The following is a 14,675-nucleotide window of genomic DNA, read 5'->3' as shown; positions in this document are numbered from 1 at the left end:
TGCAATTATTTAGTCTCCCACACTCTTCAATATAATACTATCAAAAGTAGTCCCCCAACATTTTGAATATCCCAATAAACCCCCTTAAACTTTTGTCTTTTTTTTTTCTTTTTTCTATTCTCTCACTTCACTGACAATTTCTTCTTCACTTTATTCTCTAATTTCCTTCTCTTTACCCACTCTCACTTTGTTTCTTGAACTTCGTGCTACCGGCGCACAACCAAACCAGCACAATTTACAACCCACCTTCAAAATATATAGACATTTGCACAATTTACAACCCCCAATATCATACCATTAAATGAGTGGACTTCGCTCTACATTTTCACTATAAGATCACATCACTCCAAATTTCATTTTTTGCGTGATAATAGTAAAATGGATTCCATTGCGTACTTCAACAATATTTACTCAAATAGCCATGGTTCTTCCTTGTGTTGGGACATCCACAATCTTCAACTTCTCAACACGAACACCTCTCATTGTAAGTTCACAAATCAATAGATTTTGCGTGCATCTGATTAAATATTCAAACGAGAATCATAAAATTGATAGAACTGCAAGAACTTTTAAGTATCAAATGTTCAAAGACACATTTCAAATCAGATTTAAGTTGTTCGTTCACATATATACTATACATATATATTTGATCTTTGAACTTATAAAAATTTCATTTAATGCATAATTTATCATGCATGTTGTGGTTTTTAACGTTTTTTTGTTAACGATATGAATATTAAATAACGTTTATTATCCATTCCGTAATATGGTCCTTTAACGTATTTTTTTATGGTTCTCGATTTAACGAATACATGTGTGCGTTAAGTTTTTACATGGCAACATTAATTTGTATAATTCAGTTATAATGATGATTATGATTATGATGTAGGTATGGAGATGAACAACATCCCACCATTCTATGATCACTCAATGTTGAATTCGGATCTTTCCTCGGGTTATTTAGAGGATGCTTTATTTGAATTTAGACCCAAACGACGGCGTTTAGTTATGACATCAAATGATTACCATCAACCTAGCTACCAGAATTCAACTCCTTCCTCATTTCCGGTAACTATTAATTTCATACTTTTAATATTTAATTAATTCTCAAATAAAAAATTTCATACGGAGTTTTTAATAAGTGGTGAGCGCATGTAATTTACTAAATTACAATTCTTGATCTCAATTTTCAATAGGGATACTTGGATTTCAATCATACTGATCACGACATTAGTGGGAATAATGGTATGACCACAATGATTAATTCCATGTTATTTTATTCATGTTGACTTAATTAGTAATTTGTATTTTTTACTCCGTATTAGTAGTAATTTATTTTATTATTATTATTATTATTATTATTATTATTATTATTATTATTATTATTATTATTATTATTATTATTATTATATTATTATTATATTATTATTATTATTATTATTATTATTATTATTATTATTATTATTATTATTATTGATTATTGATTATTGATTATTGATGTTTTTGTTACAGTGACTGGAGATAATTCTACTTCATCTTCACAAAGCAAAAGTTGTTCTTCTATCAACACCAATTTGTTCGATAAAGAAATCATAAATACGTCAGATCACGTCACTAGTACGTGTCATCTCTATCTCTCCGTACACTCACACATTAAGCATAACCATGTCCATGCATACTTTTGACTGTTCATTTTTGACTTTTTGGAATAGAGTATACGGAGTACGTTGAATACGTTATATAAAAGAATACGTGATACTAAAAATTTTGTATGATAAAGTTATGTAGATATACATAATGATCGTGTTATTAATTAATCGTTAATCATTATTGTTGATATCCCCTGCAAAAAAATAAAGTTGATTATATGCAAATATATAATTTAATTTAAATTTTGCTTCAAATTCAAATTCAAATACATATAATAAAGGAATAATATAAAATTAAAGAAAGTTATGCCAAATTTTGAATATTGGTTTTAGATAAAAGTAATAAACGAAATTATTTTAATATGTCTAATCGAAAATGACATTTTCATTTCTTTCCTTTATTTTATTTTATATTTTCATAATAATTCATATAATGAAAATTATTCTTTTGAGTTAATCTTACCAAGGTGATATTTGTCAACTTTAGTTAACAAAGGTTTTACTTAGATCATATATCATTTTCATAGTAGAGTTTTTAATACTTTAATTGATTACTAGAATCAAAAAACTATTTTTAAAACTAAATGTGATTAGGTGAAAACATTTTTGTTTAAACATCATTAACAATTAACAATATATGTTCTAACAAATTAATAGGTGGAATTCAAGGGAGAAAAAAGAAGATGATAACAAGAGTGGTTTATCCATTTGCATTGGTGAAGCCAGGAGGATTTAAAGGGGATACGACACTAAATGACATCAATGAAAGAATCCTAATGCCGCCAACAAGGCCGGTGAAACACCCGGTGGGAGACTTTGCTTGTCAGTCATCGATTTTGCTTGATGGACCGGGTCTGTCCGGGAAGGCTGTGGTGGCTCTCACCAGAATTCAAACACATGGTAAAGGCACCATCACCATTATTAGGACCAAAAACTAAGTGTTGTACGTATACATGATGAGATTATGGATACATGTTTGTATCTTGTACAAAGTATAAAAGTAAGCGTTTATCATTAAAGACACTCATATATTACATCTTTTGTTTATCAATATCAAAATACACGACATAAATTAAAGGGTCATGAAAGCTTGCTTGAGTGGCAATCGAGTTGTCCAATGAAGCACACCACTCGGGTTCGATTCCTGATTATGCCAAATCGCTCAGAAAGGAATTTTGACCAGAGGGTGCGTGTTACGCACATTTCACCCAGCACCAAGTCTCGTGTTCGCGGGTTTGGTTATCCGAAGGTTACCCTCTATGGAGGAGTAACGTGCTCGTTATCCTCGCTAATATAAAAAAAAATAAAGGGTCATTAATTTTGTGATATCGAGGTGATCTTTTCAATCATCATGTTGTGATCTAGTTCAAGTCCAAATGAAGTGGATCTATATACGTATATATTCAGGGGCAGATCTACTATAGCCCGAGTTGTTGCACGGGACACCACTGAAATACGCGATGTAGTGGCAAATTTTTGAGTTTTTAACTGGTGACGCCACTGGATAGTGTACATTTTTTTGAGTGACATCACTGAAACAAGACATCTAGTAGAATTTTTTTTTGAAGTTTTAGCTGGTGACACTACTCACTACCAATCCAAGATCCGTCACTGTATATATTTGTCAAAAAATTCATCATGCATACGTGAATTTTCATATTTTATATTATAAAAGGTTCACGACATAATCATAGTAAAGTAATGATCTCAAATTCAGGGGCGAAGTCAGAAATTCAAGATAATGCTAAGTGAGATTATGTCTTGGTATAAAAAATCGAATAAAAAGATGTTACTCCTTAAAGTTGACTTCGAAAAGGCGTACGATTCGGTGAACTGGGATTATCTCATGTTCATGCTCTCTTCTTTAGGTTTCGGTCCTACTTGGTGCGGTTGGATTATTGGTTGTTTGAATTCGGCTAGAACGTCCGTGCTTGTTAATGGTTCTCCGACTTGTGAATTCCCGATTAAAATAGGTTTAAGGCAAGGTGATCCTCTTAGCCCGTTTCTTTTCATCATCGTTATGGAAGGCTTACATCTAGCTCTTCATAGGCCATGGAGGTTAATTATATTCGTGGTATTAGAGTGGGTTCTAGTGATGTCCGTTTATCACACTACTTATACGCAGATGACGTCATTATTTTTTCCGAATGGGGTAGTCGTGAACTTAATCACATACTGTAACGACCCGAAAAAATCGTCATTGACGGCGCCGTTAACTTAGGTCCCGTTTCGTGGTCACTGTCCCTAAATGAGACGCGTTTGACCAAAATTATGTCGCATTCGTTTCAAACGTACAAGATTTACAAAGTTTAGTTTACCACACGGTTCGACAACAAGTTTAAATTTACAAAATTAGTAATGTAAAAATGAAATAACTTGCGACATAATTAGTTGAAAATCACGGTTGCTATAAATAGCGTAAGTATGTAAACATTTGTTTGAATCCAAAGGTGCTATCACTAGCGTATGCATGTATGCTTGACTCCAAACAAGTAATCAAAGTGTATGCATGTATGCTTGACCCCAAGTAAGTATGAGTGTACGCGGAAGCATGTATCAAATAGCCATTCATGAACCTGAGAAACATATAGAAAACTGTCAACGAAAAACGTTGGTGAAATCATAGGTGTATTTGTAAACGTATGTTTTTGAACCACAAGATTTTGTATTTCCATAACGTTGATTATCTGAATCGTTTGCATTCCAAAAGTATGATCGCGAGCATCCAATTATCAAGACTTAACTGTTTTGTACCATGTTACGTAGTGTTAGAACATACACTAAACCCGAAAATATATTTCATCCGCTAACGGTAGCGAACCGTCCGAATGAGGCTCGTCAAGCCCATGTGATCACATGATTATAAGTTCTCGCTTACACCCTGCAAGTGTAACTAATGATAATTGAATTGAGGCTTTTTGTTCTAACTCGCTGTGGAATGTTTGTTTTCGTAATTGTGTTCAAAGTATAAAGTATGTAGTATAAAACTGTATATGTTTCTCATCTCATGATTTAAAAGTATAAAAGTTGTTGAAAGATGGGACTACGATCTCACCTCGAGTGCACGAGTATAATGTACTTCATAAAGTAAACGTGTGCATGATAGTTGCTTAGCCTTGACCTAATCAAATAAGTTGTATCAATTAACAGGTTACGACACAAGGTCGGGCGAAGTCCTATGGCTCGTTACGACTTGAATCGTATAGCATGTGAATCACGTTGTCAAGTTTCATGCAAGAATCAAGTATAAAGGCACTTTAGAACGATTGCCTAGGTGTTTGGTTAAGTTTGACTAAAAGTCAAACTTGGTCAAAGTCAACGAAAAAGTCAACACGTTCGGGTCGGTTCCCGAACTATTTTCCTAAGCTTAGAAATCATATATGAGCATGTTGGCCAAGTTTCATGTCAATCGGGGGTGCGTAGCATAGCTAGAATTAAACGAAAATGGACTTTTTAGGCAGTCTACCTCAGATGCGCCGCATCCAAGGCAGATGCGCCGCATCTGTGTCTGGTTCAGCAATTCTGGGGCAGTTTAACACTTAGACGAATCCAACTTCAAACAACCATAACTTATGAACCGTAAACATTCAAAACACGTATCTTATATCGTTGGAAAGGTATTTTGACGAGGAATACAACTAAAAACTTTTCATCAATCAAATTCATCATTTATAAAAAAAAAACCTCGTCGAATGATCGTTAAACATTCAAAATTAAAGTTTCAAGTTCATAATATGCATTTCTTGACTCGGGAATCCAATCTACACATACAATATGCCGTTTCGAAGGTAATTAAACATACAATACAACTAAATACTTACTAATAACATTTCATGGCATTCAAAGCATCAAAAGTTTATTTTAAAAGCTATCAAACCCTAACCAAGAATCACAAAATCAATAATCATGTTAGTGATGTTTTCCAAATCAACCTACACAACAAATTGAAGCTAATGATGCTAGTAACACATTTAATACATGAACTTTAGCATTTAAACAACATTTAATCATCTAAAATTCAAGATTAAACAAACCCATTTCAAGTTCATGCTAGTTTATGCAAAACAACAAGATCGAGCAATTAAATTATATATTCATGCTAGACACGAGCCATAGACACTAACTAACACCATTTCAAGTCAAAAACACGAATTAGAGAAATCTAGAGTTTTAGAAATGTTACCCAAACGAGATGAAATTGGTACCAAAATGTAGAGGATGATGAGAGGATCACGAATATGTAATTTGTTTTGATGTTTGCTTGCTTGAATTGATTTAGATGATGATTCTTTGAAGATGTTAAAAATGGGTTCTTGAGCTAGAGAGGAAAAAGAAGGAGGGAGGTGAAAGTATGAATGAATGGATGAGATGGGGTTGACTAGTTGACACTAGTCAATTAGTTTGGCCTCTTGGCAACTTCGGTCCCTCGAGTTTGAAAGCGGGTGCGTGAATTAACCGAACGAATATTTTAAAAACGCTAGAGTAACCGGGAGATGTTATAACCAAATAACGGAAATATTTAGAACGTTAGTCAACGAAAGGTACAAATTTAGATAACGGAAGATATTATCTAAAAAAAAGACGGGCGTTAAAATAATTTAACGAAAAAATTCGGGATGTTACACATACTTCATATTCTCAAGGTATTTTACTTTGTTTCGGGTTTAAGGATTAATATTTATAATTCTCACATTTTTGGTGTTGGTGTCGTTGATAGCGAAGTTAACGCTGTTGCGAGTATTGCAGGCTGCCGTACGGGCTCTTTTCCCACTAATTATTTGGGTATCCCTATAGGAAATAACATCAAGTTAGTGGCCAAATGGGACTCGTTGGTTGAGAAATTCCGCTCAAAACTATCCACTTGGAAGGCTACTTTGATTTCGGTGGGTGGTAGACTTACGCTCTTAAAATCGGTCATGGGAAGCCTCGGGATTTACTTTATGTCCGTTTTCAAATGCTCGGAAATGATTTTCAGACGGCTGGAATCGATACGTTCAAGATTTTTTTGGGGCGGTAATAACTCAACAAATAAAATGGCATGGGTGAAATGGAAGACAATTTTATCTTCTTTTGCTAATGGAGGGTTAAATGTAGGAAGTTTAAAAGCATTTAATCTTGCGTTAATCTTGAAGTGGCATTGGCGATATTTGTTTAATCCGGATATTTTTGGGTTTCAATTGTTAAGGCTATTCATGGAGATGTTTTTGAGCGAACGACTGTTAATGGTACTTGGTTGAACATTGTGGATACTTGCTCTAAAGTTATTTCAGCTAATTTGTTACCTACAAACTACATTCGTTTGTAAGTTGGAAATGGTCAAAAAGTGAGATTCTGGCACGATTTATGGACCGGGAGCACGAATCTCGCTACACGTTATAATAGGTTGTTTCATCTTGATACGAACCAGAATGATGTTGTTGCTAATAAGTTGGTTAATGGGTTGTGGTAATGGGTTTGGGCTAGAGAGAACATCGGCTGTCGTAACTCATCCCGGCTAGATTGTCTACGGAATGAATTTCAAAACGTTTCTCTTTCTGACCGACATGATTCGTGGTGTTTCGACATCAGTTTGGATGGCCTTTTTTCTGTTAATATTGCGAGAAAGGCCATGGATTCAGTTTTGCTTTCTTCCACAAACATCCCGACAGTTTGGTACAAGTTCATACCACGAAAGGTTAACATTTTCTTATGGCGATTTCGTATTGACTCGTTACCTCTACGTTGGAATCTATCAGTGAAAGGTCTTGAATTAAACTCGATCGTCTGTCCCATTTGCAATAATGGTATAGAGATGAGGTCTCATTTGTTCTTCGGCTGCAGCTTAGCTTTGGAGTTATGGCATAAAATTCGAGTTTGGTTGGACTGTAATATGCCCATTTTCTATTCGTGGGTCGAAGTAGATAGTTGGATCGAGAGCTTGAGTTCGAATTCAAGTTCTAAACATAAGATGGTTGCGGTTATAGCTACTCTTCTATGGGTCATTTGGAGATTTAGAAACGGCATAGTTTTTAATGAGCATTTTTGTAGTAGAAATAGTCTTTTTGATGTTACTAGATTATTTTCTTTTCGTTGGCTTAAGAATAGAGGCCACGTTGTTTCTAATTGGAACACATGGTTGTCTTTTCCTTTGTAATTTCTCCTTTAGCGTCTTGCTGAGGAGCGTTGTTTTGTTATATATTATTTTGGCCGTTAAAAAAAAGGGGTGCTCGAATTATTTATAAATCGTAACTTATAACAAAGGGAACGTGGTCACATCTTTTGAACGATAATGCCGATAAATATTATATGTTACTGAATAAAAGACAAAATCATAACAATTACGGAATATTTTTCTAACATTAAATCATCCCAAACTAATATAACTTGAAATAAATTTAGTGAATAATAATAGTTAACCTTTGGTTGTTGAAGGTGGCTGAGCACCACCCTGTCTCCCTTTGTCTCCGCCATTGCTTAAATTTTCAATATTTCATGTTGGAAAAAAGAATTTATATTATCTATTTAAATCTGTTATCATAGTTAATTAATGTGTACAAAGTTATTATATTTTCAAGATGGTGCTAATATTTATTTATTTTTTTTTATTTTTTTGAAAAGCAAGTAAAACTTTTATTGATATATCGGAGTATTACAAGGCCCTATAAACTATACATTAATTTATCATATAAGAGCTAGGAAAAAATGTAAAAGAAAACGAATTTCTATACCATTCAAGGATAGGGGCTACTAACACCGCGACACTTGAAAAAACGAGCTGGAAGGAGATATCCATACAGTACCGCGTATGCGATGACAAAGTTAGATACTACCTCCCATTTAACCAAGTGTTAGTGACGAACCTATCCGAAAATAATATAGAAAAACGATCGATGAGCTCGGCCGATGGTTAGCCGATAGGAGCCTTAGAACCCGAATTAGCCAATGCCCGTTCTATGTGCGTTCCGTGATGTGTAGAAGGAGGGGTTTATGAGCCACTGGTGCCACTCTATTGATGATTTCTTTTGTCCTTTTGAGATCCATGCGAATGTTTGTGTTTGGATCTCCGAGATTATGGTGGCGGCATTCCAATCTTTTTCATTAAAAACTTTGATGTTTCGGTGTTTCCATATAATATACGTTGAAGCCCATTTGATTGCTTGCCAAATAAAAGAGTCAAGTTGTGTGGATAAGATGGTGCTAATATACTCCTAATAATGGTAGGTACATTTTCGTCTTATGTCGGTTACGGGTTATGTGACGCCCCGTACAAAATCAACGTGTACGGATCATCAACAACAGGATGTTTACACGATTACAACACTATATGATGTTTTAAAACAAGTTTTGCATTCATGAAAAGGTAATGTTTTTACCAACGTCAAATGTTTTACAAAAGATGACGTCTTTACCAACGTCAAATGTTTTACAAGGATAACGTGCTTCTACGAATAGAAAGCATTAACATAAGTACGTGACACAAAGGTCATTACAAAACCATTGTTCAAATGTAACATAAGTTGTGAATGCAAAGTAAAAGTTCCATGATTGAGACATCTCTAAACAATGCAGCGGAAGTCTAACACAGCGAGTCTGTAACAGCAAGTCTATAACACCAAGACTATAACAGCAAGTCTAACAGCGGAAGCAACAACGTCTAAGCACCTGAGAAATACATGCTTTAAAAAGTCAACACGAATGTTGGTGAGCTATAGTTTGATTGTAAACAACAATGTAATGTAGACCACGAGTTTTCGTATTCAAAACAAAATCTCAAATCTGTATGATAAAGTATATGCTTATCCGTGGGCACACGGTAACTAACTTAACGTAAAAATAATATATCACCCCCTAAAAGTACACTTGGCAAGTGCGTATGTTCTCGAAGTATTAAACACCCGTTAAATGCTAGCGCGACTAGCCCGAGTGGGGATGTCAAACCCTATGGATCCATATCTAAGATTCGCGTCTATCGGTTCAAAAACCAATAGTTAAACGTTACCGAGCTAAGGGGAATATTTGTGCCGTTATATCACCCACACATATATAAAGTTTAAGTACTCGTGTCTAGTATGTAAAACATAAAAAACACATGTATTCTCAGTCCCAAAAATAGTTAAAGTAAAAAGGGAGCTATAACTCACAGTGAATGTGCGGTAAAATCGATACGAAAACGTAAGCAAGTAGTAAGTCGGTCCAAACAAGTAAGTTGGTCGATCCAAAAGGTCCTCAACCTAAGTCAATGGTTACTAAGTCAGTAAATTGTCCCCAAAATTTTAAAAGTAAATAAGTTAAGTCTTAAGTATCATCATCGTCATCATCATTCGTAAAAGATAAAGTAAGTTTTCAACAAGAATGGAGGTCTAAAAGAAAGGCTGAATTCGATCAGCTGCTACGACCCCTAAACAAACTGAAAAGACGCGCGGCCAGTGGCCAAGTCTCCGTATGTGAGTCCTTTTACCGATGTCCAATTTTCAGATCCTAACTCGATGTTGTTTGACCGTGGCGACGGTTAAAGCGCGAGTAGGTCAGAATTTTCAGCACGTCGTTACAAAGGCGTAGTGATTTTCGGAAGGCTATAAATCATAAACCGTATATCGGATTTAGGCAAGTCTTAAACGAAAAGTCATCTACTCGAACCGAACTACCTGGAAATCAACTTTCCAAAAGCCCCAGGTGTAATGACCCAACCCGTTATCCAACCAAAAATACGCCTTAAAAAAAAAATTTGTAACACAGTTCATCTGGACGGCGTCCAGTTATCTGGACGGCGTGCAGTTGTGAAGACCAGGACGGCGTCCAAGTCTTTTGGATGGCGTCCAAATGTACTAAAAGTTCCTGATCAGTTTGTCAAAGTTACGCTGGCGAAAAACCCGCTTCCCGATACTTTTAAACCAAAACACTTTCACAATATGTTATAATAATTAAAACTTAGAGTTTTCCACAATAAAACCGAGTTTTACGACACCGGGCCCACATCGGCCGTTTTACGACTTTCGTACAAAATTACGAGTTTTCGACCATATTAGTTTAACACAAAAACGAAGACCGAGCATGGTGATTGGGGATACGCTACCCAATCCTAATCAAATCCAAAAGCACGTCTTCTAAGCAACTACGCAAGTCCACTAGTCCTCACGCTTACCCGAGCCACCGCATCCATGCAAATCTATAAAAAATGTAAACAATGAGAGGGTAAGCTAATGCTTAGTGAGTGAGAATATACTACATACATATATATGCATAAAATGGACACGCCACATAAGTAATCAAATAACGCATACCGGAGCATCCAAGCATAAAGGCAAGCTAAGCTAAGCATACCGTACGATCACTAAGCATCAAGCTAATACTAACAACAAGTATAAGTTCACCAATGACGATGTGAACAATACCAATAAGCTAAACCCAGAGGGTTAGCTACAACACAACAATATGACAATATATAAACAATATACAAACGTCCAAGGTTAACCTCTAAACCCAATACCGGAACCGACTACCAATTACCAACATGAAGATTGGCCGAACTACACGAGCCTTAGTAAATCCGCATCCACACAAGATTACTATCTTCAATACCACAACAACATTGAGGTTGGCCGAACTACACGAGCCTTAGTGAATCCGCAACCACAAGAGATCACTACCTCAATAAGATGACCGAACTACACGAGTCATCGTGAATTCGAACTACACGAGACTCACTTTCTCAATAAGATGACCGAAACTACACGCGTCATCGTGAATCCGCATCCACACGTGATCCACTTCTCCAATCACAACTCAATACCAACCCTTCGCCATTGGGGTTGTATAATCCACATCACAAGCATATGTGATATCGTACACACAAAGTGTGCACCTCGCCAAAGGTGGTCAACCAAAACACACAACCGTGCCAATTGGACCTATTACACAAGTCCATCAAATCCACCTATATGTGAAGTGAGCTCTATAACCGAGAACCACTTCACCCGACCCGCACCCATCCTACGCATACATATGCACATAGGATATTAACACTCACCTTGTCGCCTTGATGTATGCAACCGAAATAATCCGCAACGCACCAATGGAAAGTACCTATTCCATTATCACAATACAAACAACACACTTAGAGTGGATTTACAAACCAAATCAATTCGAAACTTAATGCAATTTCGACCCATTGCACTTCCAAGCACCAAACCGTGTCCAACTAACCAATAATCACTAACACAAGTGTTAACCACTCGTCTTACCCAAAATGACACCAAACCCTAATTTTGACCCATTTCAAAATTAGTCAATCAAATACTCCCAAAAGGGTTCCAACACTTTCATAATCACTAAACCTAGTGATTAAACCCAATATCAAGGCCTAGACATGGCCAAAATGTCAACCAACCCAAAACCCGCCAAGTGACAAGAATAACTAGTCACCATAAACCCACTTCATCATCTAAAAGGGTTTCACAACTAAACAAGCTCAAATCCTAACTCGAATATCAAATTTAACAAATGAAATTCGGAGTTTGAACTTACCAATACTACCACAACGTAGCCAAGAACGAGATGAACAACTTTAGAACCCGAGCTTTGGTGAGAATTCGACTCCTTCTTCTCCAAATCAAGCTCTCTCTCTCTCTCTCTAAACTCTTACTCTCTCTCTAGATATGGTTGAGAGTGTTTGTGTGGGTGAAAAGTGATCCACAAATGGGATCTAGATCAGCCTTGAAGGCTCCAAACCGACACCCAAGTGATTTGACCAAAATGCCCCTTTTTTAAAACAATAACACAGCTGGCCCGTCAGTAATGTTGGACGGCGTCCCAATTCTTGGACGGCGTCCCATCTATCTTAGCTGGACGGCGTCCTCCATTCTGGACGGCATCCCATTCTTCTGAAAAAGACTGAAACAGAAACAGGGTCTTACAACTCTCCCCCACTTAAACATGATCGCGTCCTCGCGATCTGCGCCACTTAACCGAACGGACCACACTCAACGGTCCTCAATCATAGTCCCAATCCGACCTTCCCAGGCAATTCTTCTCTATAAATCACCTTTAACAACTAAATCGTCATTCGCGATTTATCAAGTCCGCAAATTCGAGCACTAAAACCTGCCCAATCCCTCACATCAGGAAAAACTCAACCAATCTCTTACCGAGATATCAATCCTTTAGCGTACCCTTACCAAGTACAACGCTGAAAGCAACCAAGTCTCAACCTAAGGTCAACAACCCGAAACGATGAAGACCTAACAAAAACGAATCCTTACGGATATCACTTATCACAAAAGATCCCTTATAGTGCGCAATACGACCAATACGCAACTATCGTAACATCATAAGCAACGGCTAAAACCGCTAGCGCCCAAAATGACTATGGCAACGCTAATCCCAAGGTGTACAAAATCGACTATTGTCACACCCGTAACAACATGTGAGCGAAACACGGCTATCACATCACTAATCATACAACATGGTCCTCACGACCCCACCATCGGTGTATAAAACAACCAACAGATCACACAACACGGTCCTTACGACCCCACCATTGGTGTATAAAACAACCAATAGATCACACAACATGGTCCTTACGACCCCACCATTGGTGTATAAAACAACCAATAGATCACACAACATGGTCCTTACGACCCCACCATTGGCGTATGAAACAACCAATAGATCAGACAACATGAAGGCTGGCCAAAAACTACACGCGCCTCAGTGAATTCGCAACCACACGCGACCCACTACCTCCACCGCACAACAATCGGGATTGGCCGAACTACACGCGCCTTAGTGAATCCGAACTACAGGAGAGTCACTATCCCAATAGAATGACCGCATCCACACGTGTCATTGTGAATCCGAACTACACGAGACTCACTTCCTCAATATAATGACAGCATCCACACGAGTCATTGTGAATTCGAACTACACGAGACTCACAGCCACAATAAGATGACCGAACTGCACGCGTCACCGTGAATTCGAACTACACGAGACTCACTTTCTCAATAAGATGACCGAAACTACACGCGTCATCGTGAATCCGCATCCACACGTGATCCACCTCCCAATTTTCAACACGGGAATGGTACTCCCATTCCCCATCGGTATTCGCATTTCCCGATAACATTATACCATACCGATATAACACTACTCCCATGATGAAGTTATCGGACCACGTCAACGGTCATAACTCACCAATCACACGCTCTTTTAGCCCCATACAACGAGTAGCGTAACATCGCGCACTGCTACGCCATAGTGAATCCTAACGGATTACACTAACCAACCATTAGTGTACATACGCCGCGTAATCACTAATTCCTCGGGTGATGTCTTAAACACCGCGACTAACTCACCCCCATGACAATGTGGTGTCTTGAACACCGCAACAATTCCACATGTCAATCAAACCAATGAGTGGTGTCTTAAACACCGCGACAACTCCACTCATTACGTAGAATGTGGTGTCTTGAACACCGCGACAATCCCACATTCCACGCTACACAAATAAATACATTATTCCACTCACTTGGAAATCCTTGCACACGCATCATACGTACGTGTACACAATGCCATCGCAATCGAGCAAGAACCACCTATATCGCACATTGGCACCACACAACAATTCTCTAGAAGAGAATCCGACACGCACATCCCTTAACCGAGGGATTTCACCTTGCTCGTCAAATACGCCTATTATCTCTCAACGAGATTCACCACATTACCACCTCGGTGATAATTCAAATCCAACCATAAGTACAATTTATTCTAAATCATACTTTTACCACAATCGACCAACGTAGGTCTAAATACTAGCTCTGAATCCATACGAGCATCGTCCAATATCAATACACTAGAGCATCTTCGTGCGAGAGTTTAAACTCCCCCACTTAGACTCCGTTCCATAACCACATCATCGAGATAAAGGTATCCCATGATATACACTTCACAATAACTTGCCCTATCCTTGAGCACACGAAGGATTTTAACCTATCCTTAAACACTTCGAACGAAGAGTTCACCACAATTTACACAAACTTTAATCTTGCA

General features: G+C 37.3%; 1 protein-coding gene across 1 annotated transcript; it reads left to right on the top strand.

Moving 5' to 3' along the window:
- Positions 1 to 309: 309 nt before the first annotated feature.
- Positions 310 to 2,649, top strand: LOC139897002 (uncharacterized). Its single transcript, XM_071879645.1, has 5 exons — positions 310 to 484; positions 890 to 1,068; positions 1,197 to 1,245; positions 1,513 to 1,617; positions 2,307 to 2,649. The coding sequence occupies exons 1-5, from the start codon at positions 379 to 381 to the stop codon at positions 2,585 to 2,587; spliced, it is 720 nt and encodes a 239-aa protein (XP_071735746.1). The 5' UTR covers positions 310 to 378; the 3' UTR covers positions 2,588 to 2,649.
- The last annotated feature ends 12,026 nt before the right edge of the window (positions 2,650 to 14,675 follow it).

This window comes from Rutidosis leptorrhynchoides, chromosome 3 (assembly GCF_046630445.1).
Source record: "Rutidosis leptorrhynchoides isolate AG116_Rl617_1_P2 chromosome 3, CSIRO_AGI_Rlap_v1, whole genome shotgun sequence".
Lineage (NCBI taxonomy): Eukaryota > Viridiplantae > Streptophyta > Magnoliopsida > Asterales > Asteraceae > Rutidosis > Rutidosis leptorrhynchoides.
Note: the sequence above shows the minus strand (reverse complement) of the source record. Positions and strands in the feature narration are given on the sequence as shown.

Coding starts and splice junctions, on each gene's coding strand:
- LOC139897002 (XM_071879645.1), top strand. CDS start 379: ATGGATTCCATTGCGTACTTCAACAATATTTACTCAAATAGCCATGGT. Junction 485..889: donor CAACACGAACACCTCTCATT/GTAAGTTCACAA, acceptor ATTATGATGTAG/GTATGGAGATGAACAACATC. Junction 1,246..1,512: donor CGACATTAGTGGGAATAATG/GTATGACCACAA, acceptor TTTTTGTTACAG/TGACTGGAGATAATTCTACT.